Source organism: Antechinus flavipes, chromosome 1 (assembly GCF_016432865.1).
Source record: "Antechinus flavipes isolate AdamAnt ecotype Samford, QLD, Australia chromosome 1, AdamAnt_v2, whole genome shotgun sequence".
NCBI classification, from domain to species: Eukaryota; Metazoa; Chordata; class Mammalia; order Dasyuromorphia; family Dasyuridae; genus Antechinus; species Antechinus flavipes.
Window position 1 is genome coordinate 639,628,095 of NC_067398.1, and position 19,361 is coordinate 639,647,455.

At 35.1% G+C, this 19,361-nt stretch overlaps 1 protein-coding gene across 1 annotated transcript in view; it reads right to left on the reverse strand.

The window, feature by feature from the left end:
- Positions 1-1,133: 1,133 nt before the first annotated feature.
- Positions 1,134-19,361, reverse strand: part of AGO2 (argonaute RISC catalytic component 2) — a 157,913-nt gene continuing 139,685 nt past the window's right edge. Inside the window, exons 18-19 of the mRNA XM_051971155.1 lie at positions 16,233-16,432; positions 1,134-14,730 (exon numbers count right to left, since the gene is read on the reverse strand). Coding sequence (XP_051827115.1) covers positions 14,622-14,730; positions 16,233-16,432 — 309 coding nt within the window. The 3' untranslated portion in view covers positions 1,134-14,621. The remainder of the gene's footprint in view (positions 14,731-16,232; positions 16,433-19,361) is intronic.

Here is a 19,361-nt window from a genome sequence, read left to right on the forward strand (position 1 = left end):
TGTTTGAATCACATATCACAGGCTACTTTATTTTTTTGTGTTTGTCTTATCTTCACAACTGATGAAAATTACTAATTGATGTGAAATTATATAGCAAACTAAATTTAAGTATCACAATGATCACTTATCAGCTTAATTAGTTACATACTATATTACTATAAAAGATAACAATATGAACCTATAATCAATAGGGAATATTTTGAGTTATTTCCCTTGTGATGTTTTTTGTGGACTTCATTATTCCACGTGCTCAGACGCCAGAAATGGTTAAGATTGTACTTATCATCACAGTACCTGGCACATAACAAGCACTTAAGCCATACATCTAGTTAAATTCAGACTTAAAACCACTCTGGATGATGTCTTTATCAATGGGTCTCCTCATTTTAATCAAAGTTAGAATAATCATACCTAGAGACAACTCAAAAGCCCTGGGAAGTTATAGCCCCCTGACTATGAACCTGGCTTCCACTGTATCCTGATCCTGTCCTCACCCTCCAGTCGTTAGCCAGGGAATCTGCCTTGTAGATTTGTGACTTGGCAACAGCTTCTTCATGAAGGCCCAGAAAAGAAAATTCTTGCCATCAAAATCCTTGACATTATCAAATGATTCAATATTAGATAAAGCATATGGTTTTTACCAGTGTAAAAGAATACTTTAGATACATTACTATCTCTTTGCTGCTACATCCTAAGAACTGCTTGGCCTGTTCCTACAACTTGCAACTGAAACCCAAATTCTCCTCTTAGAATGGAAACTCTTTGACAGGACCTTCTTTCCTGTTCTCATGCCTATTTGCATCCATAATGCTAGGACCAAAGTATGAACTTTAACAAATGTCCTTTTCGCGTCTACAAGACTCTAAATTGCAGCCTGTTCTATTAAGGCTTATCTGTTCTGTCTTGTACTAGAACCAAAACTTAATAAAATTGTACTCATTGTCCCCTCCCCCCATATTGGCCAATTTTAAGGTAAAAAATTTTTAGTTTAAATAAAAGATTAAGATATAGCAACAAGTTTAAGTGTACAAAATATGAATTAGAAATAGCAGACTAATGATATTGATAATCCATGGTTTTAAAACTTTAGATTGAAATTGAATATTTGAATAATTCAGGATCTTTCGAACAAATAATCGTAAATATGAGGAGTTTTATTTTTTTGCTGACGTACTATGAGGCAAAACAAAATTGACACCATACAAAATAACTTTATAAAATATCATTCACATCATATTTTTTTTTATCAGATTTACAGCATTCTGCGCATATTAAGAATTATGTACGGAGGTGGAAAAAAAACACTATGCTAACTTTTTAGGATTAGTTTATATATACACACACACAGTAAGAAACAAAACAAAATAACTGTTAGTTTTTCCAAGAATTTATTGCAAAAGTAGTGCAAACTATTTAACCTAGGAAGCAAAAAACAAGCTTGAAAGGACCCATCAAAGCTTAAACATGACAATAGATGCTCAATTTCACAGCCTTAGAGCTTTCTTCACCAGTTTCTCTTTTCTCAAACCAGACAATTCCCCATTTCTACTTATTTTGGATTCACTTTTTCTTGGGGTGAGTTTGGAGGCAAGGGACTAAGAAATGCAGGGGAAGTAAAGTGTAAGCTCCTTCAGGGCAGGAACTGGGGGTTTGGTTTTGTTTTTATATCCCCAGCGTCTAGCACAATGCTTTGCACATGATAGACACTTAAAACATTGGTTGAATTCAATGGAACACAGTTGAAGGAGGACTACATAGGAAACTAGGTCTTTAGATTAACTAGGCTGATGAGGCAATCTAATGGCAGCATTGACCTTTGGGGCTACTTGCTCAAATTGGAGTTTTGCAAAGGCTCTTTTCAAACTTTGAGCTATATGATTCATGTGTGCACGTATGTGTGTGTGTATGTTAGAGTGTATATGTACCAAAATAGTCATGATTTAATTTTTGAATTTAGAAACCAGCTAGCTACCAACCTCTTGATGATATTGAGAAAAGAATCAAGAAAGCAGCATGAGCAGAAGGGATTAGGAACATTATTGTCTGTTTATAAATGTAGTATCCTTTTGCTCAAGTCCTTTTGTGTGAAACATCTTTTTCTACACTATACAATGCAGGGTGACATCTTTGAACCAGCAACTGCATTTGAATAAATTTAAAAGGATACTACAACTTGCAAGATGAACTTTTAAAAAGCCTTGCAACATCCTCTGGGGATCCTAGAAGCAACACAGTTAGCAATTCATAGACTAAACAAGGTAATGAAAGAGAACACATTGCTACATGTAAAAGTGAAAGAAACAAAATGCAGCATATTCAGGCTCTTAATTTCTTGAGGTACCTATAAATTTTGTCATCTGCCCCAAAGTACTACTGTTATGTTAAAAAACACACATACACACAGGCACACACCACACACACACACACACACAAAACAAGTTAATTTTAAAGTCCTTGTCTAGGAGCCAATTGTAGGGCATACATTATTACTGAGAAAGTGCAACAATGCTGATCATTAACACGCAGCATATTAAAGGATGATTTACTCTTTATAAAATATAGCTTAAGTATAGACCTGATGGAGTTTTTTTTTTTTCTTTATAAAAACACTAACAGAGGAATTGACCCACTGAGTCTCTGCAGCAAAAAGCCTTATAGAACCTTGTAAAGTTCTGCCACTAAGGAATGTCGGTTCTCTTACAACTCTGATGTAGACCTTTTAAAAATTGTAAAACTAACTGCTACAGGAAAGTTTCCTACTCTGGATTTGTTACTGGTATAAAGTCAAATTAGTAAAAGGCTTGAAGATAGATTGTATAGAATAACTTAAAAGTTTTTCTCCAAAAGAATTAAGTAAAAAAGATATAGCTTATAGAAAAAAAGTAGAGTTGTAGATTGCTGAATATAAAAACGTGGAAAATTATTCTCCTTTACATTTTATTCTCACCTTCCCTTACATATGTACATATACACACATGCCAACTCTTAGATGTCGCTAGTTACCTAGAGCCAGTATACCCCATTTTTAATTAGGCCCCCTGCCTCTCAGACAGAAAGCACTGGATTAAGAATTAGGAAACTAATTCATTCAGATTTCATCTGTGTAATCTTGATCAAGTCACTTGAACTTCCCTGGGCCTCACTATTTATTAAAGCTTCCAGAGGGTAAGAATGGGAGAGGAGAAAAAACTTCATCAGGCCATATATTACTCCTTAGATAAGGGCTCTTGTAAGGTCTACCAGAGTAAGAAGTTGACATTTGTATCTGGTCAGATGATCTGATTTTTTTTTTTAACCTGCATTAATCAAAACCAAAAGTTTGCTTACACATATGCATAGAAGAGTTGGGGATTTTATTATTTGAGAAATGCAAATTTTGCTTCTTGATTTTTTTTTTCTTTGTATAAAAGATCTACTATGTTTGGATAGGGAAAAAATAGCTAAATGTTGCAGCCAGTTTGGCTTGTTTTCCCTCACTGGCAATAAGTTTATTTTTTATGTTGATTTTGAAAAAAGCATTGGGACTCAAACCAAAAGGCACAAAGAACAGAGAACTCAAACATGAGATAGTTATTAAACAGAAAGTCTGGCTTCCAGAGAACTGTCAAAATGTATATGCACAGTCATACCTTACTGTTTGGTCACTTTTTCCAATCTCATTGCCACACTTTTCTTAAATAGCACCCAACTGTTTAACTGAGGTAGATCCACATTAGAAAGAAAGCTGGGTCCCCTCCACTTTGTTTACCTCAAGTTGAAAATGTTTTATTAAAAAAAAAATTCAGTGTAAAATTGTATGTAGAAGTGATGACAGATGGCACTACATGAAGAAAGCTTAGAACTTGAGCAGGTTTTCAGAAAGGGTTTATACATCATTACTTTAGGCATAAATAAATCTCTGAATGAAAAAATTAAAGACTAAAGCAAAATGAGACCAAAAGGAAGAAAAGAAAAACCCTGAAAAAATTCCAAGAATTTTCAGAACATGACATTCTATTTGACTGCCATAGAAATGCACAATGGCCCATTTTACACAGATCTAAGGACAACAATAGCTAGTAGCTAGCTAGGTCAGTCACAGTGTAGATAGAAAGCTCTAGGCCTACACATTTCCCTTTACATCTCAGGTGAGAAGCCTCTCTGAATTACTGTGTATCTTCTTGGTTGAACAGGCTAATTCCCTCATTGTAGTATTTTTGCATACTCTGAAGCTTACAAACTTAACATCATATTAAGGCTTAATTTAAAGTGGGGTCACCACATAAGCATCATGCAAGCATTTAACATGTTTAGGATACATACAATGTATTCAACTACATGAAGTCTTAATTCTACTTAACATGTACTGTAATATGCTACACTTAACTTTTACAATCCATGTAGTAAATGAAAATTATACATGAAAGCAAATGCATATAAATAAAGCAATTTATATAAGAACTGTCAGTTTTACAAAACAGCACTGTATGGTCTCTATTGCAAGCACAAAACATCTTCATATAGATCCACGGAACAGGTAGAAACTAATCCATATATATTTAGTACCACTTGAAATGAGGCCTTTTAGCTGCTCTATTCTTAGAAAATAGTAAACCTTTAAATGGTGAGAAAACATTTTGATTCAAAATGTTGTCTAAAATGTTTCCTGGGTGGTAGTAAGGTGTGGTGTGGGGGGGTGGGATATTAGAGCCACATATGAAAGAGTTTAATTTTTGGTTCTTTTTAGATTATTTTATAAAAATAAAATAAAACTAGAAAACCTGTTAAAACTAAGGGTTAAAACCCCTCAGTACATGTCAGTTAAAGAACCTGAAGTGTACTAGAGGTAAGAAAAGTCTGGATTTTAAAACTACATTCTCTTTTTTTTTTTTTTGCATGAGTAATTAACCACTTTGTTGCACAGAAACATAAGTATTCTCTTAACTGTAAACTTAAATAATAGCTTTTCATAAAAACCCATTTTCCTCTTTAATTATAAAACACTATCCCTTTATACTTTCCTTAGCTATATTAAAATTCCCTAATAGACCCAGGACTCAAAACTCATATATACATATACTAACTCTTGCTATAAAGAGAGTTATGTATAGAGTCAATCAGCTGCCCTGTAATCTTTTGGTCTTACTTGTACATTCTGCTTAGAAAGAAGGGTCACTAAATTAATTAACAAATGACTTCCTCTCTAGGAGCCAAAAGGCCTTTGGGGTTAAGGGGTTCAGGTAGAGGGGAGGAGCAAAAGATAGAAAAGAATAAACATCATTAGTCCTTTTTATAAGCAAACTAAACACTTTATTCCCTTAAAATGAACTAAGCCGGATTTAAGTTGGTCAGTTCTGAATTTTAATCAGCTCTAGAGCCAAGGACTTGCTAATACTTGATTTTAAAAAATAAACACAATTCCAATTTCAGAAGTGAAAAAATGGAGCTGTTTCTGAACTCCTCAGTTACCACTGCCACACTTAAAGTAAATAAGTAATTTAAAAAACATTCACCATTAGCAAGATAAACAATAACTAAGTTAAACCCCAAACAGTAAAGAATAATATTTAGTACATACTTAAATAGCACCTTACAGCTGAGGTCTTCAGAAGCATTTTACAAAGACAACAAGAGAGTGTGTTGATTCCTACATATATATCTATGTATATATATACACATAGATATACATATATACACACACATATACATATATAAACAAGAGTATCTATAGGATTTGTGATTTCCACTACCTCCACCAAAAGTTAAGTATATATGTCCTAGAGAGTTACCAGAAGCTCATATATAGTTTTAAGTAACTTGCCCAGTCATTTGGGTGCATAATAAGTGTAGGAGGCAGGATTTAAACTCCAGACTTAATGTTCAGTACTCAATGTAATGTACCTGACCCTCCATGTAAAAATAATTATTGTTTCATTTGCTTCTTCTATGACTCATCTAGGTATCAGAACAAAACAACCATTAGTTGTTCGGGAGATGAATTCACTGATGACTACTGGTCAATACCTGGCTAAAAGATGGGTCGTGCAATGTCCCAGAAACCCACTGAATTAGCAAGTCAGAAGGACTGAAAGAAGCAGGCACCTAGAACATCAGAGAATTACAATTGTGAAACAGCTAGCATTATTCCAAATTCACAGACCTGGGGCCTCTGTAGGATGATATTTTATAAGGCTAGGAAACAAGTAGTTTGAAATTTGAGTTGAACATTTTGTACCCTGACGCATTATATCAATAGCTTCCCACTCTGTGTATAGCCCTACCCCCCCAGATTTTTGTGGAAAGGACATCAAGGGCCCAGTTTTGAAAACCATAGTAATTCAGGGGCTGAATCTTATTTTGAGGTTAGATCTCAGAACACAAAGTAGAAAAGGGGAGGAATGATAATGGTACTCATCTAAGGCCTTGGGAGGAGGTGCTCACCTTCCACCCCATTAAAGCAATGATTCTGATTAGCTGAATACAATATTCCAAATATTAACTCTGCCCCCCACCCGAAGCCCTTAAAGCTCACCCCATTTTCTCCTAAGGTGCAGTTACATTGATAGCCAAATAAATGAATTAGCATTCTTTACATACTGGACAAATAATCATAATCCTCAGTGCTGGGCACAAGGCCTTATGCAAAGGTCTTGGCACATAGTAAGTGCTTGGTAAAATGTTCAATTGAGTAGGTGTCTTGTACATGCTGATATTGTACGTGATATTCTAGTATTTCACACATAAATAATGAGAAAGGCCAATATCAAGAGTTTCTGATAAATGGTCTTTCCACAGGCAGACCTTTGCAACAGGCTGACATCTGAATTTGGAAAAAAAAAACAATCCCTATTCAACAAGGAAAAGTATTTGTCTCCACAAATCATCAGCTAGACCTCTTTGGCCTTTTAAGCCACAGAGACAAGAGAACAGATGTTAACATGGAGGCCTTAAAGAGAAAAGCCCAGGGGTCCATGCTAAAAAAGTTTAAATTCTTTACATCATAATCTATATATAATATAGTGCTACCACCATGTTCTAAGACAGGTAAAAGATAAATATACTTTTATATTTAAAAAACACATACTAAAGACACATCTTTTTCAGAATTAAAATGTGTGCATGTGTGGCCAAAATGAGCAATAAAGGCTTGAAAAAAGAATTGGTTTTATGAAAGTAATTTAAGTTAAGAGTATACTTGGGACTCTTTTCCAAAATGTCAACAGAGAATTGAGCTTTTAAACAAAAAAGCTTTCTCTATTCGTCCTTCGTTAGAGCCATGCAATCAAATTTCTTTATGAAGAGATTGCTCAATAACAGGAATATTTAAATGATCGTTTTCAATCCCACAAAATTAGGAGAAAATCATGAAATTCCACCTTATGCTTAGCTGATTATAAAAAGAAGTCTTACTAAAATATTAAGCTAGAATTCTATGCACACATAAATGAGAATATTCCTGACAGCAAAGGAGTTTAAGCGAAAGGAAGCCTATTTAGGTTTATTGTAAACAAAAGAATATATACTATTAGCACAGACTTTCTATAGTTTTGTTTCTGAGCATTCAAAGCACCTTAAGGGTACATTCATATTTCAAGAGCTGAACTAAGGCCCTAAAGGCCTTTCCCTATATTGACTTCCCACCATTCACCCCCATTTCCTACTGCCACCCCCATCCTTTTAAATAAAGAACCCTGTTTCTTAGCAGATCCAGGACAGAAAAACAAAGGAGATTTTTGCTGCTGCAATTTTGATTTGTTTTGAGTAGGGAATCAGGTAAACTTTTATCATGCAAAATCAATTTGTTTATCTTTTTTTTTCAGTTATTAAAAATTTTTTTAAACATCTGACTTAAAGATATAGGTGGAGAAGAGGAGTGAGGGATGACTGAAGATGGGAATAATTGTCAACCTATTCTTAAGTGTAGAATAGAGAAAAAAGTGCTTTTGTGTTTGAAACAGGAAAATGAACCCCAATCAAGAGAGTGCTGGCTGTTTCACAATATTGCCACATGGAAGTCTGAATCCAAACAAACGTGTCAGCCTTCCGAGGGCAGCTGCTCTGATTTCTGGGAGAACAGCTTGGACAGAAAAGGCTTCAACACTATTCATTCCTGCTTTCTGAGGCAGCTAGAGAGATGAGTGCTTACTGAAGGGTCACAGTATGGCACAGGAGTTTGCAAGTCAGGACTGAATGATCACAATTCAGTCTATTTAGGCAATAATTTGGCTGTTTTCAGTGTTGTTATATTTTTCATGAATTTATTTAAAAAGTCAGAGGTAGCCTTTATCTGCATCTGCTTTCTATCTAAGAGATATTTGGAAACCACCAACTGTAGTGATTTGGCCAAACCAATACATTCACTTATGACAATTAAATGGCAAAAACATACCCAAAGATGCAGGATTATAAAGAACATAACGGAGTCCATGTTACATCAACAGATGCAAAAATAAAAAATTTAGAATTCAGAAACCATTTAGATTTCTGAGACATTCCAACACAACTATAAGCTTATCAGTTAATCTCTTAGAGCTAGAGTAGATATGTAGCTATCAAATCATATGCCATATATGAGCAATACTGTAATTCTGGGATCTCGAGCACCTACAGATTAAATAAAAATCAATTTGAACAGAATGCCAAACCCATAGCTTTTGCTTCTGACTGACTCAAAATAGGTAAAAGAGAGCTGCCCAATTTTTTGTGAACGTTGCTTTCCTATAAAGTTTGACCAAGTGCTTGAAGTGGCTTAAAGAAAATAAGTTTTGCAGCCACAGATAATACGAAAGAAAATATCTTTAAAAAAATTTTTTTTAAATCTTATGGAGATGTATTAGAAACAAAGACTGAAAGACATCCTTCTAAAGAAACAAATTCATCCTTCATGAAATGTCATCAGACACAAATTGAAGAGAATAAAAGAATTTTAACCCACACGGTTCTAACATATTAATACTGTAAATGTGGCAGTATCACAAAAACAAAGTACATCAGTGATAGCATTTCTATTTCTGCAATTCATAACATTATATACAATCTTTTTCAAACATCTACAGCAGATGACAAAGATCTGACACAAGTAAAAAGGAAGTTCTCAAAAAATCAGTGCAATTATTTTGAGTTGAAGGTTTGCTTATAAAACAGACAGCATGTGTGTATTTTGGGGCACATGGAGAAACACCCACAATATAAAAGTCAGACGCATACTGTTTAAATTGAAAAAAAAAAAAAGTTATGCCAGCCTAAACAGCCAGTTAAATTACTAGGGAGCAGTTTGCTTTGGGAAGTACCTAAATATAAATGCAAGTTGTATTTTGAAAGGGAGTAGCCTGAAGAGAAGAAAATTTTCACTTGATGTACATTCCTTGTCTTGTGGGAGAAAGATATAGTTCAGAAGAGATCACATAAAAATTTCTTATGGCTTGTCTAGGCCACTAGAATGGCCCTCTGTATTAAGTCAGTAACCAAACTTTTCCACATATACTCACTAACTGAATTATACTAAATACAGGAAAATGCCCATTTAAATAATCCACTGCTACCATTGAAGAGATCTGAAACTATGACAAGAGTTGAGATCCTAGTCATTATAGCATGAAATAATAGGAGAGAAGAAAGAAATTGGATTTTGAGATAAAACTTAAGACTTGAATTTTGGTTCTGCTACTTGCTATTGCTGTGACCATGGGGGGAAAAAAAAATCACACACAACTCGAAGTCTTGATTTTTTTTTTTTCATTGATAGGATTCTGGGCAGCGAGGAGGAGAGACAGGAAGGCAATTGGACTAAATGATCTGTAAGTTTCCTTCCAGCTCTAAAGATAATGTGAGAAACCAAATAACAAGTTATGTGATGCTTAACACCAGACAACATCTAATTGAGCCTCGTTAATGTAATACTTAAAAACAACGAACTAAAATCAGAAGACCTGGGTTTTTCTTCTGGTTCTGCCTTTCACTCACAGCATAACTTTGGTCATATCATTTCCCACTTTGAGGCCATTTTCTCATCTATCAAATAAAAAGATTGACCCAGGTTCTTTCCAACGCTAGACATGACAAATGCTTAAAGAACTCAATGCAACACTGAATCTAATGGAAAAGGGACTGGTCTAATTTAGCATTACTAAGATCAAGCACAGGCAAATATTTCAAAAGGGAAGTTTGAATTACTACAAATTGATGAAAAATAAAAAAGACTCCAAATTTGTTTTGTACTCTATCCTAGCAAAATTATACTCATAGGATTTCCTTTCTTAGAAGTTAAAAGGACCTATGCTAAGATAAAATCTGAGATAAAAATTTATATTATAAATAATTTAGGTGCTGTGAAATGGAGTAGATCCTTTAGTCAAATCAAACTTGGGTGTTATATTGAAAATAAATAGCAATTTCTGCATTAAAAAACCTTTTCTTAAAACAACAAAAACAACAAAAACCTAGGAACAAAATCCAACAGGTCTCTTGTTATGAATACTCAAAAGCTTGGGTAAACATTAGTAATTATTACTGGTCACAGTTGGGCTCAGATGGTCATAATTTTAAGCCATGTTACCAAAGTGCACATTGAGACAATGATATAAATGATATATGTTCTGAGTGTCCTTGTGGGTCTGAGTGGGTCTGAATGGTGCAAAGTTGCTTTCCAAAGGGGATTTGAGTTTCCCCTCAAAAATGAGTTTGGGAAAACTATAAAAAGGCAAGGTAATTTTTAATGGAAAAATGGAGACACCACATCCATGAAATCACAATTTTACATGCAAAAACATGCCTTTAGATAGAAAGTAATTCATAATCCTGAAATGCCAAGTTAGTTTAACTTCATAAAATATAGTCAAGGAAAATCCAGATTTGCCAAAGACAAATTAAGGGATATTTTTGCATGACAAAAGAACTCATCCCCTCACTTCCAACTGGCTCCTTTAAATATGTTTCCCAAGTCTACTTAAGTCTTGGTTTACAGATCATTAACTAAAGGTGGTAGGCAGCATTAGGAAAGAACACATTCCTGTAAAGAGCACTACAGTCAGGAGATCTGGACCTGAAGTTTGGCTCTACTACCTACTAGCTGTGTGACCTGGGACAAGTCATTTAACACAGCTTTTTATAGATACAGGTTTCTTCATATGTAATATGGATACAATAATACCTGTCCATATTGATCTCACTAGGTTTTTATGAGGATCAATGAGATGGTTGTGAAAGCACTTCTGTAAACTGTAAAGCACTATATAAGTGTGAGGTATCACCATCATTAATGTGTGTAAATAAGAATGTTTGTAAACCAAAACATTACAAATGTTTAAAAGGAATCTTATTGTGAATATTAAAAACAATTCTATTATGAAATCTTTTTAAAAGCAATCAAACTTTACCTTTTGTGTGTATGTGCGTGTGTGTGCACACACACACACATACACACAAACACACACACTGGGGGTTTTATATCACTGTTCACATACCCAGTTTACTTAAAGTGAGGTACACCTATTTGAGAGTGGTAGGGCAAAAAAGCAAAGACAGACTGGGGATGGGGGTAGGAGGGATACACCCTGCTAAGTGAAAAAAGAATCACAAATGATGGGAACAAGGGATATTCACTTTAAGGAAATTGATGGGTGTGCTCACTAGCAACACCACTTTGGGTAAAGCACAGTTCACCTATTCACAATATTTTGGGGTCATTTTATGTATAAACACTACCAGAAATAATTGTTTGGAAAGGAATACCTTTTGGCCACTATGTGAAGAGAGTTTTGCTTTTAAATTTCATCTTCAAAAATTCTATATACAGCCATGAAATTCATTACTAGTTTAGAGAATTTTTTTCTCCATGATTTTTAGGAGAAATTATTTTAAAAATTTTATATCCCCTCCCTTCCCCCGAAAAAACCCCTAACTGGTGAACTTTTACAAAACAAACTATTACCTGAGACTGTACTAGTTAGAGCCATTCTAATTTTGTAAAACCAAAGGATTACAAACATACTGGAGATATTTTGGTCTATTAATGCTTTGAATATTAAAAAGTCTTACAAAAGCAGTTATATAGCACAGACCGATAGAATAATTCTTAAAGTCCTTTAGGCCCACTTTTAAGAAAATATTATCCCCTTTGAAATATTGACAGGAACATCCTAGAAGAACTCTCTATGAGTCTGTGCTTGATTAGCAATTACAAATGTACTTCTAGCTTAGAAACGTATTCCCCCCCCATCCCCCTTTTTATTGTCCATTTCCCTCAAAATTTCCTTGCGGTTCCTATCAGTGCGAAAAGCAGGTTTCTTCCTAAACCTAATAAACTTCAATAGAGCCCACAGGTACTTTCAGAAAAGGATGGAACTAATTTGATTTTGGTTCCTACCCGTTTGGTACAAGAAAGGATTTTTCTCTTTAGGCTCTAACTCAGGTTAAAACTTGAGCCACGAATGAATTTTTACCCCTCTGAAAATAGGTAAAGTGCCATAAACCATTAAAAGGGAAGGAGAATGGCGACATTTCCTGTAGAATCTTCTGGAACATCTTTTTTTTTTCTTTTTTTTCTTTTTTATAAAATGAAAATGATACAGCGAATGACTTAAACAGCAAGATAAGACTAATGCCATTAGAAGATAAGCACACCCACACTACACACAAACACACACACGTACATATATAGATATGTAAATAACACTCATCCATTTGTTATTTCAGCCAAAATAACATGGGCAAGGTGTTCATTATAACTTGAAGTGTGGTTAAATCCCCCAAACTCATAGCCAGTAAAAAAAAAAAACAAAAAAAAACAAATATAGAGAACTTAGGAGCCTACACCACAGTCCAGTCCATAGCTCCAAATAAGCTGGTTGCCTGCCACGTTGGCTGGAGGTAAATGTGGTTCAATGGTAGAACAAAATGAGAAAGCTTAATGGGTGAAGAAGCAAAGATTACTTTTCTCCTACGTCTACACATTTAACATAGATCAGTTGCTTTAAAATATAGCATAGGAAAAAAAAAAAAAAGCAAATCAGCACAAAACAGTGTTCTTGTTTGTATCCCCTCAAAATTGTCCATGATATATCGTTATTAGTGCAATGGTTTATACATGTAATAGATGCGAGTGACCCCAGTGTGCAAACCCTGACAGAAATATAAATGCCTCGTACTTATCGATTCTAATGCTTCTCTTCAGAGAATGGCCAAATCTCTCTTACTATTGACTTAATGCATAACAGAGAGATTAATCTTTCTCCACAAGTAAACGGCAATGATTTCCTAGATATTTTACTGCATAGATTCCATGACACTTCCATAATAAAACCAGAAAACCAAACTGCTTTCCTGAACATCAACATCTTTTGGCTTCCCAATAATCAAAAGAATAAATAAATTCCATTTTGTGCTTAAACCCATGGAGAAGGGAGGGCACGTGCCCATCAGAACTGTTCATGGAAAAACACCGCTTGCTGTGTTATGGGCACACTTGTTATTTCTGGAACTGCAGGTTAAACTACCCAACTAATTATATGCCTCTCTGATCTCTGTCACATTAAAGTCAATTGCATATTCCTGTACTCAAACATTAGTATCCACATGATGTGGTGGTTTTCATTTCTAGAATCCAAAATGCTCTTGATATGTTAAACAGAAAATATGAGGAGCACCCCTTGGCAAATAAAATAACAGAGCCTAACCTATCACATTAATACTGCTAACCATATATAATCTTTTTTTTTTTTAACATTAAAGACTTAACAGTGAAAAAGGATTGTACTGTATTTATCACCACAGACCCGTATTCTTTAGAGACTTTGGAAAGTAAGTATCACAGTCCTAGAGGACAAATCCTATGACTAGCTGTCGGTACTTTTTTTCTTTTTTTCTTTTTTCCTACAAAATTTTATTAAAATGGCACTTATCTGCCAAATTGTTCGGACCTCTTAAAAGTTTTCAACATGTCCTATATCCTGGCAAGAGTTTTGTATTTTAATCTAATAAAAACATCAATAACGCAGGAGAAAAGGAGGCATTGGAGAACAAAGCTCAGAAAATAAATTTGCCATTTGCTTAGTAGAAAGTTGGTTATAAGTGACAATGGGAGCAAACTAGTTTGCCTTTGAAAATAAAACTAGTGGATGCATACGGAATAGCCAAGGCTTTAAAACCAGAATAGTGTTCTGTGTTTTTGTTCCTTTGTACTCTTTAAGGAAAGTCACAGCTTTTGAATTCCATCAATTTTGTGGTGCATTAGATTGTTCACAAGTAAATTGAATGACAGGTAAAATAAAGTCTGTTTGTGTGTGGTTTTTTTTTTTGTTGTTTGTTTGTTTTTAAAGCCCTGAGATAATAGCTCTTGAATTAATTTTAGGAAACTTGGGTCTGTTTTCTGAAAAAGCAGCCTATAGATTTTGGCAAACCACATTCCCAACAGTGGCAGGGATGGGAGTGAAAGATGAGGGCAGGGGGAGGGGAGTTTTACAGGTCTGCAGCTCAAAATCCAAGTCTTAATGCAGGGACGGCTTTCTTTCTTGCACATGGAAAAGAACCTAGATGCATCCTGCTCCTTGCTGGCTGTCATGGGAGGGCTGGGCAACAGTTGGTCTGAGTGTAGCTGGTCTCATGTGAATCCAACTCTGTACTAAATCGCTAAACACTAAAACATGTTAAGCAAAGTACATGGTACGCAGCGTGTCCTGATGAACCTGTACTGCTTTCGCAAGTGCTTGGTGATCTCTGCCATTACTCTGACCAGACGTGTGGCTTCCTTCGGCACTAAAGGGGAGGAAACAGATGAACAAACATTCAATGTACTCTGAAAGTGAATTTTCCATAGTGGTAACAAAAACAAATAACAGATGACTTAGTCCTAGGGTCTAGGTCTAGTCTTTACTTTGCCACAAATTAAATTTGTTTCCTTGAATTAAGTCAGCTAACCTTGCTAAGCTTCAAGTCTTTTATTTGAAAACTGAGGCAGGGTTAGAATAGATGCCCTCCGAGATCCTTTTCTGCTCAAAATCATTATATGATTTTGAATTCTCTAGTCCAAGGCCAGAGTGACTAAGAAAATGAAATTCCTAAAATTGGGCTGTCAAACTCAAAACAGAAAAAGATCCCTACTGGATGGCATAGTAACCTAGAAAACCATGAATTAACACTGTTATATTTTATTTTTAATGATTTTGTCAAACATTCCCAATTTTAATCTAGTTTGGTCATTAAGTAGACTTCTGAGTTTGACATACCCCACTACCTCAGACTACAAGCAAAACAAAAAAACCAGTAACAGTAGCAACCCCCCCCCCAAAAAAAAAACAAACAAAAAACAAACACCCATAGTTAGAAACACACACACACACACACACACACACACTCCAAACCTAGTTGTATGATGGCCAAGAAAATTAGTACAGATGTAAGGGTATCAAATTAGGAAAATCTAACTAAAATTAAAGCTTAAGAAAAATTTAAAATTATGACATACTGAGTATCAAAAGATTTGAATTGAATTTGCTAAGTCTGGAGAATATTTTTTGCTCAACATACTTAAAGTTATTTTAAACTTTATTATGAGTAGACTCTAAGTAACTAAGTGGTACAATGAACAGAGTGCTAAGTCTAGAATCAAAAGACTTGTCTTCCTGAGTTCAAATCTGGTCTCAGATAAGTGACCCTGAGTAAGTCACTTAATCCCATTTGCTTCAGTTTCCTCTGTAAAATGAGGTGGAAAAAAATGTCAAACAACTCCAGTATCTTTGCTGTCACAAAGAGTTTGGACATGACTACAAATGACTGAACAACAACAAATGAGAATATTTCTAATAAGTCAGAACTAAAAGATCGTCCAGTCCTGTCAATTTATTTAAACAACATGGGAACCATAAGTGCTGGGATGTGAATTTGAGTCTCTTTGATTCCTAATGCAGAACTCTTCCCCCTTCACTGCAATTTAATTTTTCAAAAAGAATCCTGAAAAACCCAATTATTCTATTAGGTCACATCCTTCAGATTGAAGAGATGAACAAAAAATTGTCAAGCCAAGGAAAAATCCCAGTTTTAAAAAAAGCATATGTTAGGAGGTGATTAACAGCCAATCCAAAGAGGAGATGGCAAATCATGGTTTTAAAATAATGTCATTTTTATTTAGAAAAGTCAGTTTTGATCTAGAACTTCTTATTTACTTCTACCTGATAGCTTAACCAGTGGTTCTGACAACAACCATAAAGCTTATAGCCCTGGAATACTGCTAACTGAATGAGGAAGAGAATGTTACTTACCTGTCATGTTCTTTATCCACCAAATGGTATCTGGCCCTGAAGGCCACCAGGTGCGCATAGTAGGCTGGTGCAGGGATGGACACAGAGCGTGTACAGCGCACATAAGTATGACACAGTTGATAAGTCAAAATTTGTAGTTCATCTGAAGAAAAACGATTGTCATCCCAAAGGACATGATAGTGTGAAGGCCTGCTTGTTCCCTAAAGATTAAAAATAGATTTGTCAAGTCAAACTCCAGTTTAAAAATAAACAAAGCAATTGTCTAGGTAAGAAATAATTACCTTAGTGTTATTATATAGTAGGTCAAGAAAACGAATTGGCAGATTCTTTCTTCCTTCACTGTTATTTCCAGCTTTTGGGGGGGAGGCTGGATGGGGAGTAGAAATTGGAGGGGAAGGCCACCTAAGCATTATATTAGCCAATCTATATCACCTGGTTCAAATATTTGAGGCAATGATCCATTGGATTCTAGATAACTGTTTCCTTCCTTATTCACCAAACAATTCAGCACCTGGTTGGGTCTTCCTTTCTTCCCCAATTCCAGCTTCATGTATGGGGACTTAATATAAAAGTTAATTTTTCATCTTCAACTACCCTCCCTAGCTTCATTAACTGTTTCAATTCCAAGGTTATACACCCTCACTCTATAGACTCCAGGGTGCACTAAACAAAATTAAATGTAAATGGGAGATATTTAACAAAATAAATAAAAGTACAATGTAGATAATATTAATTTGTGGGGTTTTTTTTAAGTCAATAGAAAGTTGCAGGAATGCATTTCCATTTGAGTTTGACACTACTGCTGTATACCAAGGCTCCTTAAACTTTTCCCATTTGCAACCCTTTTCTACCTGAAACATTTTTACATGACCCCTATATATAGACATATAAAATAGATACAAATCAAATATTTACTGATAAATCATAATTTCATGAACCCTGTACTCAATTCAGTTATGAGATAGTATATAGAGTTAAGACCCACAGTTTAAGAAGCTGGGTCTATACTACTCACCCATAAAGGTGGACATGTTCACCATCATCTAAGATTGGACTACATATGTATAATGTGCAATTCTGAAATTCCTTCTTTATCATGATCTCTAATTTAATTTGTCCAACCTCATCCATCTATCTAATCTACCAACCTTTTACTTTACACATTCTAAAGAGATTCTATGCTTTTACTGTGAACTTTATTCCATGTTTTTTAACCTGGGGCCAGCAACTTATTTTTATATTTTAATAATGGCAAGTTAACTTAAATTATTACTTTTGCAATTCTATGTATTTTATTTTGGACATTTTTTGAGGGAGGCAATAGAGTTTTAAGTCCAGGGTCACACAAGTAGTTTAAGTGTCTAAGGCCAAATTTGAACTCAATTCCTCCTGAATCCAGGACCAGTGAAGTCTTACAATTCTATAATTTCTATTATTTTTAAGTCCCTTGTCCTTTTGCCAATCATACACTGCTTAACACCATTCCCCTTCCAACCTTCCTACCCCATCTTATTCTACCTTCTCTGCTCCTTCTTCCCAAACTGCATCAGAGAACAGTTGGAAAAACTGAGATGTTATCTCATTTTAATTGGGCCATCATTGTGGCACAGTAATCCTTGTATTCTTCCTTAATCACCTTTTCTATAGTAGCAATTCCATATTTTCACTTTTGCCCTTAACCCACTCTTTGAGCTTCTAAAAAGATCTTGACTCCTACTTTATTGGGGGAAAAATTCAAAAAAATTTATTAAGTGCCAATTATGTGAAGACATCATTTTAGGTAGTGATGAAGCAAAGCCAAAAAACTCTCCCTGACCTCAAAGAGTTTACATTGTTTGGTGGGAAAGAGGAGACTATAATCTGTACACAGGTAAATACAAAAATATATACAAAGTATTTTCAAGAGCAGGAGGGTATTAACATCTGGTTTGAGAGAGATATGTGGGAAAGGCCTCATTTAAGAGGTGGTCCATGAACTGTAATTTGATGGAGGCTGGAATTCTATGAGAAGGGAAGAGAGATTACATTCCAGACATAGAGAATTACTTGTGCAAAGGGAGGAAGTGGAAAAATGGAACATCTTCTATGAGAAGCAATTAGCAGGCTAGTTAGATTAACATAGTATAAGTAAAGGCGAGTAATATGAAGAAAGACTAGATATATGTTGCATATGGGCAACAGACTATGGAAGGCTTTAAATGCCAGATTGAGAAATTTATGTTTTCCTAGTGGCAATAAGGAGACATCCATCTATCCATTCATGTATTCATCTATCTATTTATACAAAAGGCATGACTAGATCTGTGTTTTGGTAATATCAGCTTGGAAACATTCTATGACAAATGCTTAAAGAACTCTTAACATAACACTGAATCTATCATTTTATTGGGATTATGTAGCAGATGGAGAAGAGAGGAGAGAAACAGGAAGAATTCCATATCATAATATCCAAGCAAGAGGTAATGAGCATCTAGAGAAAACTTGAGAAGACTCAGCAATTAGTTTGATCAGGTAATTAAGTGGTTAAAGTCCTGGGTCTGGAGTCAAGACCTGAATTCAAAGATGGACCGATACTAACTAACTGTGAGAGCCTAGATAAGTCACTAAATCCTATTTGCCTTAATTTTTTCATCTGTAAAATGAGCTGGAGAAGGCAATGGCACATGACATCAGTATTTTTGCCAAGAAAATCCCAGGAACAGTACCACTATGCTAGGATCCACAGGGAAAAGCTGCACACAACTGACTGAACAAAAAACAAGATCTATCACCTAATAATGATTTATTAAGTTTTCACTTAATAATAAACAAACAGCTCAGTAGCGTTGAACTCTTTGGAGTTTTCTTGGCAAAAAGTGGTTTGCCATTTCCTTATCTATTTCATTTTACAGACAAGGAAATTGAACCAAATAGGGTTAACTGACTTGCCCAGGGCCAACGGTCACACAGCCAGTGAAGTATCTAAAGCCATATTTGAACTTCGGTCTTCCTGACATCAGACCCAGCGTTCTACCCATTGAACCACCTACCTGCCTCAAACATTAATTACCTAATGTGTGCTGGGCAATGTGCTAAATGCTGAGGATACCAATTAAGATAAAGATAGCACCTATCTCCAATGAAGGACCT